At 36.6% G+C, this 24,962-nt stretch overlaps 3 protein-coding genes across 5 annotated transcripts; 2 read left to right on the forward strand and 1 right to left on the reverse strand.

Moving 5' to 3' along the window:
* Positions 1–1,453: 1,453 nt before the first annotated feature.
* On the reverse strand, positions 1,454–10,117 carry LOC116296505 (SWI/SNF-related matrix-associated actin-dependent regulator of chromatin subfamily D member 1). 2 transcript variants are annotated; one of them, XM_031704541.2, is made up of 16 exons: positions 9,983–10,117; positions 8,625–8,770; positions 8,485–8,521; positions 8,119–8,241; positions 7,106–7,168; positions 6,416–6,475; positions 5,912–6,022; positions 5,661–5,702; positions 5,390–5,449; positions 4,901–4,999; positions 4,637–4,699; positions 4,440–4,537; positions 3,881–3,935; positions 3,377–3,457; positions 2,489–2,713; positions 1,454–1,699 (listed from the first exon to the last, which is right to left on the reverse strand). In XM_031704541.2, exons 1-16 carry the CDS (start codon positions 10,094–10,096, stop codon positions 1,646–1,648), a joined length of 1,431 nt encoding a protein of 476 aa, XP_031560401.2. In that variant the 5' UTR covers positions 10,097–10,117; the 3' UTR covers positions 1,454–1,645. The 2 variants fall into 2 exon arrangements, with proteins under 2 accessions (XP_031560401.2, XP_031560393.2); XM_031704533.2 differs by having other exon boundaries at positions 8,625–8,773.
* A 112-nt stretch (positions 10,118–10,229) lies between these two features.
* LOC116296607 (uncharacterized) lies at positions 10,230–19,299 on the forward strand. Its single transcript, XM_031704653.2, has 4 exons — positions 10,230–10,543; positions 14,216–14,289; positions 16,954–17,025; positions 17,108–19,299. Exons 1-4 carry the CDS (start codon positions 10,496–10,498, stop codon positions 17,469–17,471), a joined length of 558 nt encoding a protein of 185 aa, XP_031560513.1. The 5' UTR covers positions 10,230–10,495; the 3' UTR covers positions 17,472–19,299.
* Positions 19,300–19,436: 137 nt separating this feature from the next.
* Positions 19,437–24,921, forward strand: LOC116296481 (amine oxidase [flavin-containing] B-like). 2 transcript variants are annotated; one of them, XM_031704506.2, is made up of 4 exons: positions 19,437–21,672; positions 22,655–22,995; positions 23,130–23,404; positions 24,339–24,921. In XM_031704506.2, exons 1-4 carry the CDS (start codon positions 20,986–20,988, stop codon positions 24,578–24,580), a joined length of 1,545 nt encoding a protein of 514 aa, XP_031560366.2. In that variant the 5' UTR covers positions 19,437–20,985; the 3' UTR covers positions 24,581–24,921. The 2 variants fall into 2 exon arrangements, with proteins under 2 accessions (XP_031560366.2, XP_031560371.2); XM_031704511.2 differs by having other exon boundaries at positions 22,655–22,743.
* Positions 24,922–24,962: the final 41 nt, after the last annotated feature.

The following is a 24,962-nucleotide window of genomic DNA, read 5'->3' on the forward strand; positions in this document are numbered from 1 at the left end:
GTAAAAGACTATTAAATTGTAAAATGTTTTGGAACACTAGAATAGGTCAAGAGATATGAGATACCTTGCTTGTTCTCGCATGCTAGCACTCCGGCCAAATACTCCGTTTTCGAATTCTCGGTTGTACCGGATTCGTCTCGATTTAGCATAAAATCACTTTGAATATTCATGCATTCCAGTGAATTAATGTCTGTGGAACTTTAGTGTTTGCGTTGTTGAAGTTGTGCATTCTTTACTTTACCGTGGTATTTGTGAATATTTTGATAGTGAAATGAGGCCAACCCTGTATAAATGAGTATGTAATCAAGGAACGCAGCGGCATTTGATTTTTAACTTCGAAAACGGTCTATTCATTTCCACTTGTTTTTAGAGGGTAACCGACTAGCTACGTGACTGATACTCTAGCTATGGTTCCAAGATCCAATCAAAAATTACAAGTGATGCGGAGGAAGGAATACTGCATGGAGAACCGGAAAAAAATCCCTCAAAGCACTGGAGAGAACCACTGAACAACACACTCTACTCACAATCTTGCCCCCGACGGTGGCGCAGGAGAGCGGAGAGGCGTACACCACCAGCATGTCCCAAAGATGATCCCAAAGATCTCCGTTTAGTAGGCGTTTATTAATTCCTTGTCTTAACTAGTGTTATATGTCAGTGATTATTGTTAAGAGAAATTGTATTCTTCGATTGCACGTTACGTCATCGCGGCCATGTTGTTGCCATTTAACAAAAGATTTCTCATTAGCATCCATTGTTAACGGCACCACAATGGCCGCAATGGTTTTGTCTTTTGACTCTCCTGGGAATGCTTGCAACCCATCAATTAGGATGACTAGTGCATAGGATTTTGAGCCATCGACATTGATTCGGGTTTTGAAGTCGTTACAAACGCAAGTATACGCTATACTATCATATCTTGAAAGAGGCTAAAGAGTGGAGGTAGTATATTCTCTTCACTGCTTTTGGTATAACAATCGTTTGTAAGGTCTCTCCCTTGATTAGAGGGTTTTTCTCCGGGATTTCCTCCGTCCGCTAAACCCAACGCGTTAAATTCCACATTGTGAGTTAGCAGCGCCCTGAGGTCGGTATCAACAAATAAGACTTTTTTGCGGCGATTTTTGTGGCAATTTTCGGGAATATGAAATCTATTGTCTCATCCTTCAAAAGAGACATTCGTCTAGGAAAATCTTAGTATCCTGAAAAAAACCTTTACAAGTAAAATCTTTACTATTATTTATTATGGACAAAATCGCAAAAACATCGCGGCAAAAATCGCTAATGTTAACAGGGCTGAATGATAATATCATGAAAAAAGAGCCATTGGCCTAGGTAGGTGTTATTTAATAGAACAAGCTGTCTTTTTACTATTTTTTCATCTCGAGGAGAAATGAGGCTAGACGTGCTGATATCGAAGCTAAAATTATAACTGAACTAGAGTAACAATACAGAATTTGTTTCGTATTTGTTTAAGATTTATTCAGTTTTGTACTCGAATAAAAGGTAAAACAGTAAATAAGAGAGCGTCTTTTGAGGATAAGAAACAGGTTATTTCTGGGGTTTGTTCTGGCTGCAGGCAGGCTAAAGACAGATGACTCAAGCAAGTTTAGTGGTCACTGGTGGGTTACAGAGAAAGTGATGCTGTTCAAGTACCCCTCATGCCAAGGGCTTGCTCTAACTCTGCGCGTTTTTGTTGAACCTGTGAAAAACGCAAAGAAAAGTGTTTACTTTTACAGCATATATTTCTTAATAATAAACCCTTTGAGCTTGGGTGTAATGTCATTCTCTTTCAAACTACTTGGTAATACAATTTATATGCAATTAGCAGCAAAGAAAAGAGTAAGAATCAAGAGAATGAGCTTTGGCTCGAGTTGAATAAACATTCTTCAGTAGTATGATTATTAACGCTCAGTTTTCGTCTCGCCCCGGAACGCATCGAAAGTTCCGCGTCCACATTGGCGTTTTCACCTGTCCACACTAAAAACGAACTAGATACGATTGGGAATTATGGAATGTCATTATCTGTGAATGCGAAAAACAGGAGTTCAAAATGTCTTCAAAGTATCCGTATGTGTGTGAAAGTGCCCAAGAGAACACAATACATATTTGCAAGACAGGGAAACTGAACGCTTGCCTACTAGAAGATTCACTTTCCTCCGTTTATAATTTTCTCATTATTGCTTTGGACGAAGATGCGTACCAGATCAGCCAACACCATTATGAAACCCTTGAATACACAATTTTGAAGATACTTTTCTATTTGTTTTTTTCTTTTGAGAATTTTTTATCCATCTGATATTCAAGAGTGGGATGGAAGAGTTCAATCATATATACAATTCTTACTTTCAATGTAACAAGTTAAATAATTTCATTTCCTTTTAATAACAGCAAAAGTTTTTGAAATGTGTATCTAATTTTCAAATGTTTAAATTAAAATTAAAAATTAAAAGTGAGAAGAGATGGCTGTATGACAAAGTATCAAAATTACCTTGCTATAGAAGTAGCGACAGACAGCTTCTTGTGACCAGGGTAAGTAGTAGAAGTCTGCTCTCCTCTCTTCTTCAGGATTACCCACCACATCTGTCATAACCTTAAGATCTTGACACTGAGACTGAATCCATTTGTTGATGAAACCCTGGGTATCACGAGCAAAGCCCAGGAAAAACTCACGGTTGATCTTCAGATTATTGATTGTCTCAACTGTCTCGTATATCTGTGGAACAGTTCATAGTTTTCATTAGTTTCACAGTTTTAAATTTTATGCAAAGTTTGTAAATATGCCAACATTATTGATATTTTGGAGTGAAGGCATTTAACCTGTGAAATAAAAGGATGTCAATCAACATGCAATAGGCAAATAGATACAAAAGATTTTTTCAAAGAGGGGACTGTAGCATTGATTGAGGTACTTGTTTGGCGGGAAAGTAGCACAGCGTTCCCAAACGGAAGTAGGTCTTATGATAATGATTATTTGCTGCAGGCGAGCATGGTTGTGTCAGGTCCCACACACAGTGTATAGAAAAAAAAGCGAGCGAAATGTGATTGGCACCCATGTTTTAATAAAACTCGCGATACTGTTGGTGTTGTCATGAAAAATAATAATAAATCACCATGGCTTTCATAGGGGGGGGGGGGGGGTTGCAACCCCCGAAACTCACCCCTAGATCCACCACTGACTAGGTCTACTCCCATTGCTCAAATAAGAGTACAGTGAGGTCAATGAAAATAGAATACTATTCTATTTACTTATTTTCCTGCCCTTCCCTCCCTTGCACTGTTGTGGTTCTTTGGAGAGCTCCACTAGGTCTACTCCCATTGCTCAGGTAAGAGTACAGTGAGGTCAATGAAAATAGAATACTATTTCATAGTTACCAACCTTGTTATCATACGTAGCTATCTCATTCTGACTAGCAGTAGACAAGAGGAATGACTGCATTTGGGCCTTCAATGTGTCATCCTGGAATATCAATTGATGGGTATATTTGTTAATACTAGTAATACAAGTCTCTTGAGAGAGAACTATGACAGAAAAGAAGGGAAAAAGGAAGAAAAGATAGAGGAGATATAGGAAGAAAAAATAGAGAAGGGAAATGAATAGAAGGAAAGGGAAAAGAAGAAGGAAAAAATCACTGGACAGGTATAAATTAAGCAGAAACTAAGCAGTCTGCTTTTAAGCAAAAAGTAAATAAAAATAACATAAATTAAAAAATCAAAATTTTTAAATTATAACATTAAATTTGTAAACCTTGATTCATTCAAAGACATAAGCAAAGTTTGGCATCAGTAACATAAATTGATAATAATAATTAATGTTAATCATATTACATACTATATTTTTACCTAATTTGTAAAAAGAACTACCAGTATATCATTGACTTACCACTTCTACATCAATGTCATAACATGTCACCCGTTTATTCTCAGGAATATCCTTGCTGCAACCAACAAAATTGAACGGATTAATATATTATAGAAAAAAAAGGTTTTGTTATTCACATGATTACACAGTTTGAGAAAAGCTCAATATCACTGATTGCATTGTGCATAGGTAGCATAGAAATGAGAGCGCTCAATCCTAACCAATGCAAAATAGGTTTGATTCCCAGATTCCCGATTGTCGTATAAGAATACAGTGTCTAGTTTCTCTCCTGTGCTTCAAGATTTTTTCTCCAGGTTCTACAGTTTAATCCCTCCACAAAAACCAGCTTCTAAATTCCAATTTGACCATGCAACAAGAGCCACAGGTTTGTTACTTGTTACTGCCACTGGCTATGAAATGCTATCCTCATAAAAACAGACATCTTTTTTATAATTATTACAGACTGAATGTTGCATTGTTTTTAATGATGACCTGTTAGGATAACACATCTTCATTTGCCAGCACCTTTGACTGTAACAGTTACTCAAAATCTACAGTAAATTTTCCAAAATCAACATACTTGATGATATGATTAATAACGATAGGATCTGGAGGCATGAGAAGTTGATTCAGTCTCTGTGGTATTTCACTGAATTTCATTCTCTCACAGTCAAAAATCTGATAAACAAACACAGATATATTAATGATAAAATAAACAGAAATATGAATAATGGAAAGCAAGAAATTGAAAATATACACAGGAAGCTGCAGACCAACCTGCTCGAAGTAGAGGTCGTTGTTGATGTACTCCCTTTCATGTGCATCTTGGAGGTTATGACTCTGTCAGAGCAATAATAATCTTTTCAATTTTTTTCTGATATACTACAGTACCACTCATACAATATAAATGGGATTGGTTGGATTATTAAGGGTACATGTACATCAAGTGAGTAGAATGGAAGTATGATAGGACTGGGTTTGGTTTGGGTGTATGAATGGGGGTCCTTTAATGGACAATATACAAAATAGTTCCTACTGTACCTTAATGTACTGCCAAATAGCATTGACAATGACTGGCCTTGTTTGTGTATGGATACCAAGTAAACGAGCTAGCCTTGGGTCTAACTTGAACTGAGGAGGCTGGAAATGAAGAAAAAATGTAACCAGAGTGTCATAATTGTTTTTATGCTTGATGATGGCGCTGTAGCACACGTTGAAATGTTGCATTAATATATATTGTAAATTTTTTATATGTTTTAGAATGTTGTTAAATTTTATGCTTTTGCAATGTTTTATTAATAAAGGTTAGATAATATTAACCAGAGTGTTGTATTTTTGTTTTTGTTTTTGCTTTTAATGATGCTGTAGCACACGCTGAAAGGTCGCATTCACATACGTGTATCTTGTATATTTTAATATTTGTAGTATGATTTTACGTTTTATACTGTCACAGTGTTTTATAAGTAAATTGTTTAAAAAACATTCTATACATTTGTACCTGATCTAACCTTTATTTGTTGATGCTCTTACCTGGTAATCCAACAGAAACATTATGGTACATTTAACATTCTCCTCTCCTGGTCTTTTGACCTGAAAAATACAGCAAGTACATGTTATAAACATTTACAATAAACAATAATAATAAACAATACAAAACAAAAATCAAAACAGCAAACGCAACATCATTTTTTCAATATAATTAGCTTCAATAAATTTCTAATTTTGTAGATTCTTCAATAACCTTTATGATAGAAAAGAGTCTTTTGTCGTGATTCTGCAGCCCACCCTCCAAAAACCTTACCTGGAAACCATCTGTTTCTTGTGTAGATGACGTTCTGTGCCACTGAAAAATAAGATAACTTGGTCAAAATGATAAAAATTGCATTCAGTAGTGGAAAAAATGCAAAATTAATTAGCTTTATGTAACAAACTAGCTGCTAGAAGATGCTAGATGATTCAATGAACACCAAGTATCATTGCACGAGGAATTTATCTACAAAATAATGAATTATTAAGTTTAAGAAAATGTATCCACTGGTTATTTGTTCTTACCTCTACTAGATGATTGTCAGGACCATATAGTTCTCGGTCTAGCTCAATGACAAGGCTCTTAAAGAATGTTGAAAATTTACGTTTCCTTTGTACATCTGCCTTATTGGTGGCCTAAAAATAAATAGAATAAGTGAATAGTAATGAATGAATGGATAGATATTAAATAAATAAATAAATGGATAGGAGGTGGGAAGAAACATGTAGATAGATAAATGAACTGACAGATGGACTGAGGGATGGTTAGATGGAGGGTTGGGGTGGCATGGACAGAGGGGCAGATTGGTGGGTGGATACTGTAGATTAGTGGACAGATAATTTGGAAGGATGAATTCATGAAAGGACAGGTCGACCGACAGACTGTCAGCTGAATAACTTGTCAGTTTAGATATTTCTGTACATAACAGTACCCAAGCTCACACAGTGGACTGAATACAAAAATTATGATATAATATCATTTACGAATAAAGTTTTTAGAGAATAAATTTTAGACATATTACAACTCACATCTTCAATGAGTCTTCCTTCAACTCTTAATTCCCAAGAAGGAAGTAATGACTCTTCATCCTAGTAGACAATCATACAGTATATCAAAATAAATCACTTTTATTTAAGTGTCAAGTCATTCTAGCGCTTTTTAATTGCCAAGAAGGAAGTAATGACTCTTCATCCTGGTAGACAATCATACAGCATATTAAAATAAATCACTTTTATAAGTGTCAAGTCGTTCTAGCGCTTTTGCACTAATTGTGGACACTTTTCGCTCACACGCACTACCACTACATTTAATATTCTATATGCACACACAACGCTCAACTCACATGTTGATTTTTACGTAGGGAGGAAACCAAAGAACCTGAAAAACCCTCATAAATAGCATAGGAGAGAACAACACATCAAACAAACTCAATTTACTTGTGGCGACCGCAGGCCTCAAACCAGCGACCCGACCTGTTGGACTCGCAGCGGTGAAAGACGACACGTTAGCCGCGAATGCCACCCATTGCATTGAGCAAATGATGAATCACATAAGGAAGTTTTAGTTATAGGTCATACAGTGGAGCACATAAATTTCAAAGGACTACAAAAACTTGATATGATTACTGAGAACTTGGTCTATTTACATATATTGTACTATAATATTATAAAAGTATTGTATATTGTGAATATGATCATCATGACATAACACTACCATACCTCTGCATCCTGCTTTGGGGTGTGAAAATTTGTGGTAAGGTAAACCCTAAGCTTTTTCTTGGACTATCAAATCAAAACACAACAATTAAATTACTAACTGAAAAGCAGCAAAAATTATTATATTTATATAGAACCAACGGTTGCGTTACTGATTTTTCCTTGATCTTATCTAAATTCTATTCCACTGTAGTTGACCTAGTGGTTTGTTTGTCAACTTTAAGAATGCCCACTGCAGAAATCATAACTGCCACAGTGGAACAAGGGACTACTCTTAGAAGTGTGGCACTCAATGAGTTACCAACATTCAATGAATAAAAACATTTACTTAAATCCCAAATAAGATTTTATTATGATAGCCATGTAATTTACATAGCTAACACTTGACTGGTGAGAGTTGCAGTTTCCCAACCTGAACAACCGAATAAAATCAAGAAAAAATCAGTGACGACACAGCTTCTGTCTACATGTATATCTATTAACCCTGATTATCAAATTTTCAATACACCATTCTCATAATAATTTTGCTGACAAGTGCACAAAAACGAGGTCACCCAGTCACCTTGTAAGACTAAGGGAGGCTGCTCATTCAAAATAAAGGTGGATAGCATGAATTCAGGTAAAAAAAATAGGTCAATTTCTATGCTTTTCCTCTATAACTGCACTTCACGTGCTTTCATATCTTTTATTATCGGGTGACCTTGTTTTTATGCACTTGTCCTGAAGCAATAGTGAGAATGGTGTATTTTAGCAGCAAGAATATCAGGGTGTAAAGCTGATGGAAATACCTGTCAAATACTTGTCAACCAATTTGAATAACTATTGTTCTGCGCTGGCAAGCGACTGACTAGCCTCGTGTTCACGTGGAAACATAAAAGCATTTTCACATGTATAGGAGGCTAGTCAGTCGCTAGTCAGTACAGAACAATAGTTATTCAAATTGGTCGCCATATTTCGATTCGGTGTATGGCTAGTCACAAATACAGAAAAACTTGTTATTCAAACTGAATGGTTACCTTGATTGGTCTTTTCAGTGCTTCTTGAATATCCATTCTCTTGCGCATTATGGTGGCATCTAGCTTGTGTTCAAATGCCAAAAGATCCATATATGCTTGAGATTCTGGGACAAGATCTCTTACCTATGATTGCAAAGGGATTTGAATAAATACTGGAAACGGAACCCAAATTTCTGTTTTTAAAATGTTTTAAAAAGAAGATATGTATGAGAACCCTCCCTTCTATCTTGCCTAAATCCCCACACATCTGTAGGCAACTACATGGGAGTTGGTTATTGTTAAACATCCAGCTTTGGCAATTTTTTTCAATTTACTTCAAAGTATTTGAATGAAACACTCTTTCTTATCATTTTAAACTGAACCTACCCTTTGTGGTAAGACCTTATCTGCTATTTTCTTTTTCCTAAAAAAAAAAAGGAAAATTATTTTCGAGCCTTACATGCACATCTCACCTCATGCAATTTTTATAGCATTATGAATGGATAGAAACAGTTTATAAATCATACCTTCTTCTTGACTTTAAATCTTGTCTTCTTCTTGCCTGTTCTATAACGGCTGCAGCACCAGGAGCTAATGCCGCCCTTGGTACATTAGGTCCATAAGAGTGTGATCCTGCTGGGCTCTGCATGCGTATGGGAGTACTAGAGGAATGCTGCTGGCAATAAAATTAATAACAAAGTCACTTGTCTAACCTTAGATATATTATGCATTATTAAAAAGCCAAGGGGTATCAATGAAATTTGAAGATACTGTGTATATAGCAAGAAATAAACCCAAAGTTATAAAAAGACCCAACGTTTACACTGATTCATACTGATGAAGAGACAGTAGCCTCAAAACGTCTGATTAATGAATTTTTAGCGCTGTATATGATTATTTCATTCTAATAAAAGTGTGGAGAACAATGTACCCTTCTCAATGACATACGCTGCACTACAGCTGAAGATATCAAATGAATTATTAGTTATTAGCCATTCTAAGTTAGAGGATAAAACTGGGTCCAGTTGGCATTGCTGTATATTTTGGGGCTGTTTCAGGGGATGAAATAAACCCCCCAGGGGGGGGGGGGGTGTACTCACCTATATTCGCTATATGGGTACGTGCTGCCAAACAGGGTATGGTTTTCAGCAATTCTACTCTGGAACAGGGTATATCAAATTGCGCTCACTCTGGGACAGGTCGTATGAAATCATGCTCTCTCCTCTCTGAAACAGGGTATCTATTTTCACACTACCGGAAAAGGTTATGGTTTTCAGCGATTTTACTCTGGAACAGGGTATGAATTTCAACGATTTTACTCTAGAACAGGGTCAGGGTTCAGAGGGCTTAGCGGCATATCCCTACCCTAAACGGGCAAGAGTACCCCCCAGGAATAAACCCTCATCTTGTAAATACTGTACAGGTGTACTGTATGTCCCCCCAAAAAAACATCCCCAACTTGCACTGTAATTCCAACTCAACCCAGTTTGACTAATAAGCAAAACATAACTATTATTTCCTTGGAAAATAAGCACCTCTTTAAATAAAATAAATTCTAAATTTCCTTATTAAATAAATAAGAAAATTTGAAGAACGGAACAAACCTAAAGACGATAAAAACAAGTTACTTATTTGTCAAAAAATAATAAATTGCCTTTGGTTGTAAATGAATTAGATTTGAAAATCAAACAAAATAATCAAAACAATCACGAATTTTAGGTTTCTTTTGTCAGATCATTGCTGAAACACAGAGATTTATTTTTGTAAAGCCCTCGTGCTGGTAAAGAAATTAATTGTTATTTAGTCGTTAGATAATCGAAGCATTTGAACCAAATTTTCAATACAGTTATGATAAATAAGCCTATAAAACCATAAGAAAAGTTACCTGCATTCCATAAGGTGTTTGTGAAAACTGAGGGCGTGGAAATATTCCACTTTGTTGTGGCATATTCGCCATTTTCTGCATTTGAGCAGAAGCAGGAAAACGAGTAGCCGCCATCTTGACTCAATCAAGAACAAATACCCAGAATTCACTTCGACCTTCATGCTTCGTTTTTCGGGATTACTTCATGATTTCGAGGTAAATAAATTATTTATTATTTTTTTAAAAAACATTTTGACAAAAATATCTTCTAAGGACTTATTTCCATCTAATCTTGAGTCATATAATTTACGAACAGTGTTATTGTTCTTTTCCAAACCTACTTTCAATCTTCGTCAAACTTCGTCAAATCTCCGTGAAGAGGTGGCATTATTTTATCGGAAGATATTCGAGTTTCCGAGTTTGGAACGAAAGTCTAAGGAAGGAGGAGGGAAGGCGAGAAGAAGAAGTCACTCAGCTGTTTTCGAGGAAAAATTCTTTGTTACTTGCACTATTTTCAAGAGAACAGATCGAAAAATGAAGTGTGCCGTGTTTTTGCTGGCTGTTGCTCAGCTATTCCTTCAGGTTAGTCGTCTTTTTCGATCGCTATATCTGTTTTCTAAAGTTAAGCTTACCTTCCTTCGGCATGCGTAATATGTTTGCATATCGTCATGACGCAGTGTTAGGTTTTAGTGAAGAACACAACCCGTGTATAAGTAACACTAATAATGAAACTTTCAAATGAATGATGACTTTACTAGTATTCGAAAAACATTGACCATAGAGTACAGCTTCATGATTATAGTAGTTCAATACCAGGGCTTTAATATATTTTGATGTAGAAAAATAATAATGAAGAAGTCGAACATTTGCTCGATAGGAAGCCATATTTACCCGTTAAGTAAGCTATATAGAGTGGATTTATAAACGTTTGCTTGGTCTTTTATTCTTTAGTCCAAGAAATGGGGACTATTGCGCACTTTTGTTGAATGGTTATAATATCACTTATATAAAGGTTCAAACGCGCGCTAGGACGAGTTTTGCATTAGAATTCAAGACAGAGGGCCGCAGGCCCGAGGTCTTGAATAGACAACTTGCACTAAAAGGTCACGTGATCAAATCGGCCATTGTGGCTGGCATTTTACAGGATTTGCTATGCGAGAATGTAAAAAAAGGTGGCGGATTCGGGTAGTTTTTTGGGTGATAAAAGGTAAGTTAGCGCACTAAATAACTATAAAAATCCCCTTTTCTCGCAAGAAATATATTCTTAGTAGATGTCTAAAGTAGATTTGTGCTATTAACTCGCCAAAAAGAGAAAAAATATGGTATTTTTTGCAATAGGATGTGAAGACCTACGAAGTGTTTAGTATGGTTTTTCTGGCTTCATGACCTCAAAGCATACAATATTTTTCCTCTTCCTGGTGAATGAATAGCAAAATTATACTTAAAATATCTATTAAAAGTATATTTCTTGCAAGAAAAATGCAGTTTTCAAGAATGAAGTTGAAATATACTTGAAATGTTTCGACAAGAAGTCGTTGTTTTGAGGTCATGAAGCTGGCATATGTTTTCCATATGTTATTCTCTTCTTGAACTTGAACAGAACTTCTTCTTTTTGGCTATTTGAATTTGGCTGACCAAATTATATGGAATTCAACCTCATTGGTCTTATTGCCGAGGTTTCATATAAAGCTTATAGCTAGCAACTAGCAAAAAATGAAAATAAAACGTCTAGTCGTTTCTAATATATAGAAAGTGAAATGCTACAAGTAATAGTTTCTACCTGTGAAATGAATATTACCATCGCTTTCAGTGTTGCCACGGATATCTTTCTCCTGGGCGCTTACTCAGGGGAGAAAGCGTTGGGTGACAACACTGAAAGTGGCTGTGGGGGAGACTATCCGTAGTCACGTTTAGCTATAATTCATGAATGATTGTTGTTACATATTATTACTGTAAAAGCTGTAATTTTATTGCAGTTTCCTATTCGTTGTATCGTAGGAGTCTTTCCCGGGGGAAGGGGAAACTCCCATATATGGACTATACGGGGATGATCCACTGAACAGGGTATTGTTTTTCGAGCTTCTTGTCATAAACAGGGAATGCAATTTCACTCAAGTTCCAAGTGTTTCCTGAATTTCCTGTCATATTCAGGATTTTCTACTTTCTTATTGACCCAAACTGGTTATTATGGTCGTAAAAAAAACAATACGCAAGCTGACAAGCTGAAACAGGAACTCAGTGCAATTAATTATAATTATCTTTTGTCATAAACAGGGTCTACAAATTTGAGGGTTTTTTTGTCATAAACAGGGTACACCTTTCAGAATCCCAGCGGAACACCCCTACCCAATCTCTTGTGGAGTACCCCCCCCCCCCTATATATATATATCTGGGTCTCTAACTCTATATAAAATACATATCTGTCTCTATATATAAATTATTGTACATGTTTATGTATAACACAACAATATGTCATGAATACAGCAATTTGTTTTGAGTGGAATTACAGTTATGACTGATACATTTCTAAACAGAATCTATGATAATTAACCTGTGATCGTCTTAGCCAAACATATTCTGTCAGGCAGATAATTCAGGGACAGCGTTTCTTCCTCTGGAATAAGACTGCTTTCAAGAGCATTCAAGTACAACAAGTCTCCTTGCATTAGGATTTCGTTGATCGTTTCAGTCTGCCATTGCAGAACAGGCAGCGCTGAAAAGCTCATAAAAGAACATTGTCTAATTTCCTTTGAAAGGTCACTAAATTGATGAGTACTCCTAGCAATAAATGAATTGAGTTATGACCATACCTAGATGGGTGAACAAACAAATCAGAATTAAACTTGACAAGCCACAGCTCAAGAAACACACGTGTTCTAATGCATGATTTAATGACCCCAGGTCAAAAGTACTGAAAGCTTCGAAAATCATCTTCACAAACGACACAAAATTTCTCAAATTGAGATTTTAGCTAGCATCTGTAACACAGGAAGACCACAAGTGCAATATTAGTGTTGCTGCTCGCCTCGCAGCAATAAAAACCTTAAGAGATTACGTCATATGAATTCAAATCAGCTCATATTAAACATTCCAGTACTAAAGTTATTCAATGAAAAAGCATTTTAAATTTCCAATATTTTAGTTGTTCCATAGGCTTTTAAAAATCTTGAAACAATGGGTAATGGAATTTTATGATTGTACACTGATAACGGATATGCCAGTCACACCAAACATCATGAGACAATAATTGATTTTCTTATGTACTGATTATTTATGGTATGTTGCCATAGCAATGCTACATCCAAAAGTTTGAAGGCCATGACAGTGTTTGTTGGACATTTTTCCTTTGATTTAATGTTTTTTCTCTGGTTCTATAGTTTTTCTCCATACTGTACCAAAAACCCAACATGCTAATGATTATGATAACAACTTATGATTTATATTGTGCCATTTTATATAGATATAATTTAATGCACTTTATGTTGAAAAGTGAATGTCAGATTGTCTTATAATACAGTATGTAATTTATGATCATGAAACTAGATGGTTAGTATGAGGTGGAGTGTAAGGTAGATACTGAGGATGGTCACTGCCAGGGTTTCTTTACATCCTCAGTAGTTCTATTTTAATTCCCTCTGAAGTGTGGAGAGAAGGGACCATTTAAAGTGGTCATCTTAGCTACTAAAAGTCTAACCGTTTGTAGATGTCATTACAAAAGCAGCACCTTGCTCCTCCTTATGAGTGTTGGTCCAGCCGGAGGTGAAGCCACAACCTTAAGCTCCTGCACAAAAGTCCAATGCCAACCGATTGGCAGTTTTCTTTATTTAATGCTAACTAATTTCTAATCCAAGCTAGAGCTGGTTTAACTCTTGCCCTAACTTAGATAAATACCTTCAGCTTTAATATACAGTAGGCTATTTCAGGGATTGATAAAATTTGAAGGTTTTTAAAAGCAAAATACATAGAATACATTGTACAAGTTACTCAATGTTTTACCAATGTCTACAACATGTAAGTGCAGCACAAATCAAATGTTACACCAGGTTATGGTGGGAAAGGAGTACCACACAGTAATTTAGATAGATCATTCCCATGTTTTTGCCATTTCATCTCTAATAATTTATTTGATTGGCAACAGTTTATCACTCACGCATATTTAACTTGTGACAAAGAGTTCGTTTCTATTAGCTCGTAGCAATAAAATCTGGGGTGGGCCAGCTTTTTTTGTAACATTTCATTTTATCTTTGTTTCAGGTGAAGGCTTACACATACTGTAGCTACACATACTATGACAGCTTCTACAATCGGTATAAAACAGGACAATACAGGTTAGCATAATGGCAAAATTTGTTTAATGGTATTCTCTACTTTCACATCCCCATAATGACTTGCGTCTTTGGGGGGTAACCAATCAAAAAACTGTCCCAAATTGAAAGGTTTCTTAATTGAATTTATACTATACCTGCTTTTATCTGTACAATACTGATTATCAGTTTATTCCAAGTTATTTTTGCGTGTACAGAACATCAAGAGTTTTGGTCTTACAGAAAATGTATTGACTTAGGAAAAAAATTTTAAAATGTACCTTAAACGTCTTCAAGCTTCTATCTTTTTCAGTTTTTTACTTCTTCATTTTGTTTTTGGATACCAAACAAGGTATTGTCTGACGGGCCTTCAGCAAAATAAGTGGGTTTTTACCCTCTGGTTACCCCCCAAAGATGCAAAGTATTATGGGGATGTGAACTTAGTAGAGAATAATGACAAGCCTTTGCAGCACTGTGTTTGTTTGATGGAAATATCTTTCCAATGAAGCTTTAAATTTTACATTTACATCCTTTAATTACAGGATTCTTAGTACATAAAGATTATCAAAATCTGTAAGGATTAAATGAAATGTGTCATCATCTAGCAGTTATAGAAACCATTTTTGGTAGCAGTTCAGGGGCCAGTGGGGTTGTAAACAGGGGTTATAAAAAACCATGATCATTGAGTAGATAACAAAAAAAGTCAGGGTTATTTAATTTTATAAGAGGGAGGTGATTCTTTAATCCTTTGACCCCTGGGCAATTTAAAAAAATCGTTAGTGTTTTTCTTCTCCTAATGGTCTACAAGGAGTTTGGATTGAAATTGTCAGTGTTTTATGCAAATGATGCTTAGTTTAATAGCTAGTTTAATATTCCAGTGAAGAAAGGCTCTTCTAGGAAGCAGCAGTGCCTTATTGATATGGAGGTATTTTGAAAACTGGAAATTTTGAGAGTCATTTTGTCCATCCATTGAGTACTGGAGGACATCATGAAGCTCTAAGCTGCAACGGCTTAAATCAGCATTTCCTCAAAGAACTGAGAGTATGCAAGGGATCTTAGCATCAAAAGTTTGTAGATCAAACTCAGTACATTTGAGAAATTTTGGTATGATTTTCTGTGAGCTTGTAAATAAATAAAAGGCTACAGTAGGACCTATTTTGCCATTTCTTCAAATATTTTGCTCATGGAGATTGCTGTGATGCTGATATTTCATTAAGGTGCATGCGTTGAGTTGCCCAATGTACAGGTATGCTGGAGCTTATTTGACACCTAATCTTTGTAATGTACCACTATTTGGGAGGAGGGGGTACTTTGGAACATTTTAGGTGTATTTTTTTCCAGGACTTCAGAACACTACAGATGCGGTTTTGTAGATGGAGAAAAAACTTTGCATAAATTACTGATATACTGATATACTCTTAAATTACACAATAACCTTTGACCTGACAAAGACTCGTTATGATTGACGAATTAAATATATTTATTTTGAGAACCCTGTACATGGCCAAATAAGCAACATAAATTCATTTACATGTAGAAATATGTTTAAATGGTTATTTATTTTTTGCTTACCGTTCTAAAGTTCTCGATCTCTCCATCATTGATTATATTCTTCAAATATTGTCTTATATCAAATATCCAAACCAGTGAAGTGGAACTGTTAAACTTGATTAGTAAAAGGATTCAAAATTTAGTGAAAAGTATTTATGGCCAAAGGTAGTTACCAGCTCTATTGCCGTGTAGTATTTAACAATATATTCTTGTATATGCCTTATTAACTAAAGACTGAAAGCAGTATTTTCCTTTTAGGCTATACTAACCCACGTGACTGGGTTAGTGGGTGTTGTAGGAGTCAAAGGGTTAAGGTTTTAAACATTTTCTACATCCATAAACAACGGAGTTATTTTTAAGCAACTGTGAATATCAAAAGAGTGGTCTCATGTCTCATATTGCATATATATCGTACATGCATGGTTTTCATTAACTTTTTAGATAATAGGAGAAGATCATAAATTAGCTGGAGAGTCTTGGCAGGGTTTTCATTAAGTTTTGAAATGCATAGTAGTTTGAGCCAGATCATTGTGCTCAGTTACCATATTACATTCTCCATTTTCTGACCCTTAAGGAGATCTCTGGCATTCAGAAACTGAAGAGCATCATTTAGTAGACTGTTCTCAATATAGATCTTTTTACTGATACGGCACTGAGCCAAGCACATCTTAAAAGCAATTGAATTTGCTGGTAGTGGGAACCATATATGAAACACCAAGACTTCTAATTATTTGACAACGTAATCCCGCCAGTACTCTATGCTTTATAAATTTTGTATGCACGTTCAAGATGGCTGCTGTATCATCCAGTAAAAAAGGGTCTATTTAATATTTTTTAGTCGTATATCATATATTCTTTGTTCAAGGGCGGATCCAGCCAAAATTTTAGGAGGGGGGGGGCTAATTGAGTTTAGTGGAGGCTAATTGAGTTTCTTCCGTCAACACAATGGAAAACAATATAAAAAAGCATCGTTTTCTTATGCTGAAGGGGGGGGCTTCACTTCAGCCCCCCTTTGCCCCCTGGATCCGCCCTTGTTGTTTATTTGTTTTTGTTGTTTATTTATCTTTTGTACTTCATGTTTGCTAAGTGAAAGCTGATTAATTAGTGTTTTGTTGTTCTTTATTGAAAATTTTGCAGATGCTCTAGCAACCAGTACTGCTGTGAGACCAGATCCTGTTGCACCCGGGTCTATGCCAGATGGTACTTGTGGTAAGTAAGAGCATGCTATAGTACACAAGGACAGTTTGTGGAGATTGCTCAAAATATGCATTTTTTGTTGCTCATGCAACAGGTTTTTGCTGTCATCATTTTTCCTGGTCATCTTTATCATTTGGTGGTATTATCGCTACCGCTACAGACCAAGACATGGCATAGTTGTAGCATCACGTCCAGCCCCTGTACTTGCTGCCACCACTGTCGCCACATCTCACACCACTACTACAGCTGGACAGCCTGTTCAGCCATACCCTGCTCCTGCTCCTGGATATGGATATCCAGCCCCAGGAATGTACCCTGCTGCTCCTCAATACCAAGCCTATAACAAGCAGGGTGGCCATCCCCAAGGTTACGCACCTCCCCAAGGTTACGCACCTCCCCAAGGTTACCCACCTCCAAGTTATACCAGTGGACCAGGCCCAGCTTATCCTCCACAATAGCCCAAAAACATTCTAACATTTTGGTTTAAAAAACACATTGGTTTGTTAATGTTATTAGATAGGAAATAGGTTTGCATGCCATAATTGGTACTTGCAAAAAAGTTGCAATAGTGATCTGTGATAATATAGAATTTTAGTATGATGCATGGTTCTGGCTCTGAGTTCCTTATAGTTACCATTGCTACAGTATTTCCAACAAACTCAAAACTTTAGCTAGAAATTACCTCAGAATTTAAAACTCTGATTGCAGGAAGCAGATTATAATTTATATCACGTGTTGTTTTGTAGGTTGGTTTTATAAACATAAACTAATGTTTCTTCAACTAAAAGTAATTTACTTCTGAACTGAATTTGGGCATTAGTGCCGATTTTCAAGGATTACTAATTATTAATGGTGTTATTTGTCATAACAGATTTTATGTTTGAAATTACATGAGTGTACACAAGCTAAGTCTTGTTCAAACTGTTTCCTGTCTCGTGAAAATACAAGAAAATTACTTTATCATCCTCATAGTTCCCATAATAATACAAATGTTTTTTTGGTTGGCTATTCTCTGAAGCAGAACCATCTATACCATGTAATTGTAGAATTTTTAATTTTCCAAAGCCAAAGTGATTAACAAAAATGTGTGAACAAATTCAGCAAATTTAGAGGTTTGTCTGAGGCAGAACCATAAATACCTTGTCATTAATTATTGCAGCTATAGCTAACTGTTAACAGATTTTTTTATTGTGTTGCCAATATCATCTGTCACTGGTTACACACTAGTTGACATGCATGTTCAAGTGATTGTTTTAACTGAATACTTAAATATATCATTAATTTGTGAAATTACTTTTTTCTAGATTGATAATACAGGGTTTGTGCTACTCCTTGAAATCCTTGAAAAGCCCTGGAATTCAAAATCCATTTTTAGTTGCACTTGAAAACCCCTTGAAAATAGCAAAGTTGCTGGATAACTCCTGAAATACTCCTTGAAATTGCTACATTTCCTTTTTTTATGATTAGCTGTAATCTAATTTTTGCTGACAATCATTTGTTACTTCAAATGTAACTTTGCTCCAAGAATGGCAAGGTTGTTATTAACATTTGATATCATTGAGCCAGCTTCAAAACTTTCTAAAGTCAAAGTTAATGAAATTCATTAAAATAACATGTTAGTGGTGCCTATAAATTGCTTAAAGAAGAAATTTCCAAACAAAATTGATCCTTAAAAATCGTAATTTTGGACCTTGACTGGAATTTTACGTGGAGATGTAGCACGAACCTTGTAATATATCATTAATATATTATTAACAATATAACAGATCAGAGATGGATCAAGGAATACATATTATCCCATTTTGACTTGATTCTCGTAAAACTATAAATCATCAGAAAATAGAATGTGAAGCCTAGTAAGTGAGAAACTCGAAGGTAAACTACAAACTTTGGGCTGATAAAAGTCGGGGCAGTCACTCAACATACACAACTAATTGAAGTTTAGATTGTTAGGTTTTGTGGAGGGAGGAAAACCGGGAAACCCAAAGAAAAACCTGATTAAGGGAGAGACCTAGCAAACTTTACTCACATGAAACGCCAATAAGTACACTAGTCCACTGGAATCAAACTCCACCCCAGAGTGAGAGGCAAGTGTACTACTCCTTTGCTACCCTTGATTCCATGTCACTGAAGTGTGGGGAAGCAGTAAAAACATCCTACGCATTAATTTTAATACACCCTGACAATTATTATGGCTAAAATATTCTAGGATTCACAGTGATGTATTGTAGAGTCATACACCCTCGTTTGTAATGTGAAAATAAATATCAATATTCAGTTACTTTATCTACAGAAACGGTGTATTTCTAGAAGCTTTATTCCTATGAGGCTTGAAATGGCAAAAGGGTGATTTGCATGTAAAGAACAGGTATAATTCATATAGGTGAAAATAAGCTGCTGATTTTGGTCTGCACTTCACTTGCATAGTATAATTAGCCTTACATCAGTTAGTCTTAATTCCTCTAAGGAAGGAAGAAGGTGGACTCTACCAGTCAGATGAAGAAAAAGAGATAAATTATGCAGGGTAAGATAGAAAAAGTAATTAAGAAAGGTTGTGTCCCAAGAATTGGATAATTTTCTGAAAAATGTTCAGTTTCAGAAATTATTCATAACCCCTCGCACGTAGGAATTTTTTAAGAACCCCCATACCCCTGGAAATTTTTTCCATGCAAACTCTGCAATTTTGTTCTTTCTCTACCCCCCCACCCCTAAGAAATTCCAAATTCCTCCATAGGAGGGTATGGATAATTTCTGAAACTACACAATGCTTGCACATTTACATCGGTCATTTGAACACTTGTCTCCTAAATAGATCATCAGTAGAGCTGGTCAAAAATGAATGCAACATGAGCCCCTTCAATTAATGCTTCAATACTTTGCTCAAAATGTTTTTAGAATCCTAGGGGGTCACGTTAGCCTCGAGTACCACCTTAATGTTTAGAATAAAAAATGTATGTTCAGTTCTGGCTGTGGCAGGTTGTGGTGTCATTTAAAGGACCCTTCATTTTTTCATTGGCGATGTCTGGATTTGCTTGGTACACAATACCAGAAATCTCACCCCATCCCCCTCTCTTGTTGAGAAAAAAGGGCCATCTATAATTAATAAAGTTCTGTTTATTGTAAGAGTACTTGCATGCTGACTGAACCTAATTTTATGTACGCAGCGGAGGATCCAGGATTTTTGAAAAGGGGTGATGGTTACAGAAAATCTTGCCCTGAGTGAAAGCTTGTCCAGATAAAATATTTCCAGTGTATTAGGGAATGTGCATTTTTTATTGAGGGGGAGGAGTGGAGCTTGAGCTAGAGGGGAGGGTCATCGCAGTAAAAATAATTTGTGCAAAAGGAGGGGGGTCACTCGTTGGCCCATGCCACCCCTGGATCCGACCCTTATACGGACGAAGTTATCGATATGATCATTGTAAAAGTACATAAATTTGATCCTCGATAACTTCGTTCGTATTTACTCTAATGTCCTCAAAAAATTTCAAATTCACAAATTTTGGGATATGATATTTTTAAGAACAGGGAGTCAATATTTTAAATGTCACGCAATACCTGCCATGAGCCCACTGCTTATCGCAAAGGGTTGACCGTTTTCGCGGTTTTACTTAGCCACTCTCAGTAAAATCCGCGAAAGACCCTCTGGAACCCAGGGTAGAAAGAGACTGACGCACGACTCAAGTTCTTACTTCATTATTGATGGGTTGCAACCATTCCCAAGAGAGTCAAAAGACAAAAACATGGCGGCCATTGTAGTGCCGTTATTACCGTTAACAATGGATGCTAATGAGGAAATCTTTTGTTAAATGGCACCAACATGGCCTCGATGACGTAACGTGCAATCGAAGAATAACGCAGAATTTTTCGTGACATAGCCAAATAAGAAGATCAGCAGACTCGTCGATCAAGGCGCATTACTGGGGTCATAACTCGGCGGTTTAATAGTCGTGGCAGTCTGGTGTTCGTAGCAAGATGGATGTGCAATCCACGGAGGTGATCGTAATAGGTGGTGGAATAAGCGGTCTTTGCGCTGCAAAACTCTTGTTTGAACAGGGAATCGACAAATTACTTGTTCTGGAAGCTCGTGACCGTGTGGGTGGAAGAACGCATACCATAGAGAATCCATCAGTTAAATATACCGACTTAGGGGGCTCATATGTCGGTCCAACTCAAAATCGCATTCAACGTGTTGCAAGAGATCTTGGCGTGAAGACTTACCGTGTATACTTAAAAGGCAAATCCTCTGAATACTTTAACGGTAGAAGGAAACAATATGGCGATGGTCTGTCTACTTGGAATCCCATCGCAATATTGGACTATTACAATCTTATACGCACTGTGGATAGGATGTGTGATAGCATTGAGCTTGACCGCCCATGGCAAGCTCCAAATGCACTCGAGTGGGATCGTATGACTTGCGAGGAATTCTTCAACAAGATGTGCTGGACAACCTATTGCAAGAAACGTATGGTTCAGATCTACCAGGATGGATTTGCAACTGAACCTTGGGAATGCTCCCTACTTTATTTTCTTTGGTACCTCAAATGTTGCGATGGTATTTTGAGGAGCGTAAGTGCTGATAATGGTGGCCAAGAAAGAAAGTTTATTGGAGGATCACAGCAGATAAGCAACAAGATCAAAGATAAGTTAGGAGAACGGGTAAGTTTCGTGTTAGCGAAATTAAAGTAAGGGTAAGTGTCGTGTTACCGACCCCCCTCGTTAAGGACCTTGGAAATCTTCAGATGTCGGGGGGTGTTTTTGTGCTGGAAATCTTCAGGGGTTAGGGATGAGGGCAAAATAATTGTCATCTCACGGTACCCGATTTAGGGGGGAGGGGTGGTGTTACCTGTTACCCACCACCTCTGGAAGTGAAATCTTAGATTTTATCTCCAAATATCTCCAAAACTAAAAGCCAAATCACAGTTCAAATGAATAGACTGTCTGTCTTCATGTATGCTAAAAACATATTTGTGCATAGAAATTCCCACTACAGACCCCTAGTATCGAGCATTTAAACAGGTCTCCGAGGGGGGAGGGGGTATGTACCGGTACCCACCACCTTAATTCATATAATCAGGTCCCTATTTTGGACCATTGTTTTGACCCCGCCCCTGAGGGATCTTTTTGTGCTGTGCTGGGTTGAGGACACTGATTTCTTATGTATTCTTCAAGGGTAACTTTAATATGAGACAGCAGGAAATTCAATCCACAGGGATCTTCATATCCAGGATTTTCTTAGGGGGCTCATAAAAACTTAGGTCCTCAACACGGGGGAGGGGGGGGGGGGTGCAGAAAATACATAAATGCAATAGCCCAATATAATTGGTCCATTGGTGACTCTTCTATTGACATATTACCAGTATATGCCAGAGTATATGTTATTTGCCCAGTCATTTACACATTTTTATTACTTTATTTTTATTATTATTATTATTATTATTATTATTATTTATTACCTATTTCTGAAATTAACAGTTGGAGTGAAAGACAGGGATGTTAATGAATAGGGGGGGGGGGGGGGGGGGGGGGGGGGGGTTGAGAGTGCTTTGTGGTACATATTTTCCCAGCAAGAAAAATATGAGAGGCAGCAGTTGGAGAAAACAAGTGACTGCAATATGAATAATTTTATTTATTTTTACAGGTTATCCTTAGTAGTCCTGTAATCAGGCTTAAACAAAATGGTGATCATGTTGTTGTATCATGTGAAAATGGCAAGAACTATAAAGCCAAGTATGTAATAAGTGCCATGCCTCAAGCTCTTTTAAACCATATTTCCTTTGAGCCTCCACTTCCTGCACTGAAGAATCAGCTGATCCAAAGAATACCCATGGGATCTGTGATCAAAACCCTTACATTCTATGATAAGGCATTCTGGAGAGAAAAAGGACTGAATGGACTGGCAATTGCTGACTCAGAATCTGGTCCTGTACAATCTGTTATTGATGATACCAAGCCAGATGGGTCACACCCAGCTCTTATGGGGTAATTATGTTCAACTAGCTGTAATCAAATCTTGCATTGTTCATGATTCATTTAGCAATTTTAAAGCCACTGAAAATTTTTTTTCCTCTCAGATGCTATAATTATAACCTTACATATAACCTCTGAATTTTCAGTTTCATAAGTGGGGATCAAGCTCGTCACTGGTGTAACAAAACACAGGAAGAGAGAGAAAAAGCTGTTAGTGAGCAATATTCTAAAGTGTATGGCTGCAAGGAGGCTCTAAACCCTTTTCACTATGTTGATAAGAACTGGCTTGGTGAGCAATATTCTGGTGGCTGCTATGTAAGTGTCATACCTCCTGGTGTATTGACAAAGTATGGTAAAGCACTGCGATGTCCAGTGGGAAGATTGTATTTTGCTGGCACTGAAACAGCTACTTTTTGGTCAGGTATGTAGTTTGTATGTAAGATTAAGGCATATAAAAAAGTCTGATGCTATCTGCATGCTGCAGCATGAAATCAGAAATGTGATTTGGAAACTGGTGTTTTTTTATAGCCAGTTCGGATCCTCAGCTGGGCACCCTTCTTGGCCCGCTGATATTTCTGATATACGTCAATGACATCGGAAAGCACATGAAGTCAGACCTTGGTCTTTTTGCTGACAAGTCTGTGACGTCATAGACTCAACATGGAACATCGCTCCATACATTTCTTTGTAGTTTATGACCAAAATATCAGTAGCAAAGCTAGGGAGAAAGAAATACCCAAACACCCCAAAATATAAATTATAGCCACAAGTAATGTGAAATAAGCACATTAGCCACCCTTTTGGCTTCATAAAAATAAAATAAATTAAGGATTTATTTATATACAAAGAAACTATGGAGCGATGTTCAATGTTGAGTCTATGACGTCACAGACTCCAAAAAATAATCGTAAAAATATCATACTTTCATCCTGAATATCGAGAAAACACTTCATACAGTGATTATTGAATCTTTAGAGAGTATTCTTAGGAAGTTTCAGCTGAATGCAAGTTTGAGCGATTTTTGTCACAGTAGCACTTTAAGACCAGCACAACATCACGAGTATTTGGGTATTGAGTTAAATAATAAACTAAATTGCAGCAATCACATCACAGAAATAACAGGAAAAGCCAATCGCTCATTTGGTTTTCTAAAAGGAATTTACACAAATGCTCTCTTGATTTAGCTTAATGTTATAGGTTTTGTGGAGGTTGGAAAACCAGGAAACTCATAGAAAAGTTTTTTCTCTTTTTTCTTAGTTTACCTTTTCCACTTGTTCCATGTTTCTTCTATTTTTCATTTGCCGTTCCTATTTTATCTAGTTCCTTTTTTTAAAACATTTTTCCTTTGCATACAGGGTATATGGATGGTGCAGTCCAAGCAGGCGAAAGAGCAGCAAGAGAGGTACTTCATCAGATGGGAAGAATTCCAGAGGATGAGATCCATCAAGATGAACCGCCACCACCAGATGAGGCTATTACTCCATGTCAATTGACATTCCTCCAGAGATGTCTACCAACAGTTCCCGGATTCCTGATGGGAATGGCTTTAATTGCTGGTTCTGTTGGGTTTTTATCCTTTAAACACTTCTCAAAATGAAATAATGATTAAAGCATTCATTCTTTGTTTAGATAAATCCAATAACTAGAAAAAGTTTTCAAATTATATTTGTTACATTAAAAGGGCGACTTCTTTAGCCCCAATTTTAACATCTTCAGGGGGTGGGGAGGCTTTCCGCCAAGCTCCCAGATTAGCACCCCAATCAAAACTATGCTCCATGGTCCCTGTTAATAATATTAATATACAGTAATGTGTTTTTTAATGAAAGGTAAACGAAATTATAATTGCTAGTTTTCAGTTTTGATCACAATGTTGAATCAATTTTACGCAAGTACAGAAATGTAATGCAGATGCTCGAATAAATTTACTTGGAAGCCGTATCGCATGAGTGGATTTCATGAACACACATTTGATCGAAAGC

This window comes from Actinia tenebrosa, unplaced genomic scaffold (genome assembly GCF_029948245.1).
Source record: "Actinia tenebrosa isolate PJP-AT-01 unplaced genomic scaffold, QUT_ActTen_1.0 PGA_scaffold4__44_contigs__length_22323623, whole genome shotgun sequence".
In the NCBI taxonomy this organism is placed as follows: Eukaryota; Metazoa; Cnidaria; class Anthozoa; order Actiniaria; family Actiniidae; genus Actinia; species Actinia tenebrosa.

Excerpts from the sequence above, each read along its gene's own strand:
- LOC116296607 (XM_031704653.2), top strand. The coding sequence starts at position 10,496 with ATGAAGTGTGCCGTGTTTTTGCTGGCTGTTGCTCAGCTATTCCTTCAG. Across the intron at positions 10,544-14,215 it reads TTGCTCAGCTATTCCTTCAG|GTGAAGGCTTACACATACTG; the intron begins GTTAGTCGTCTT and ends TCTTTGTTTCAG. Across the intron at positions 17,026-17,107 it reads TATGCCAGATGGTACTTGTG|GTTTTTGCTGTCATCATTTT; the intron begins GTAAGTAAGAGC and ends CTCATGCAACAG.
- LOC116296481 (XM_031704506.2), top strand. The coding sequence starts at position 20,986 with ATGGATGTGCAATCCACGGAGGTGATCGTAATAGGTGGTGGAATAAGC. Across the intron at positions 21,673-22,654 it reads AAGATAAGTTAGGAGAACGG|GTTATCCTTAGTAGTCCTGT; the intron begins GTAAGTTTCGTG and ends TTATTTTTACAG. Across the intron at positions 23,405-24,338 it reads AACAGCTACTTTTTGGTCAG|GGTATATGGATGGTGCAGTC; the intron begins GTATGTAGTTTG and ends CTTTGCATACAG.
- LOC116296505 (XM_031704533.2), bottom strand. The coding sequence starts at position 10,096 with ATGGCGGCTACTCGTTTTCCTGCTTCTGCTCAAATGCAGAAAATGGCG. Across the intron at positions 4,538-4,636 it reads ACGACCTCTACTTCGAGCAG|ATTTTTGACTGTGAGAGAAT; the intron begins GTTGGTCTGCAG and ends TTTGTTTATCAG. Across the intron at positions 3,936-4,439 it reads GTTATTAATCATATCATCAA|CAAGGATATTCCTGAGAATA; the intron begins GTATGTTGATTT and ends TGTTGGTTGCAG.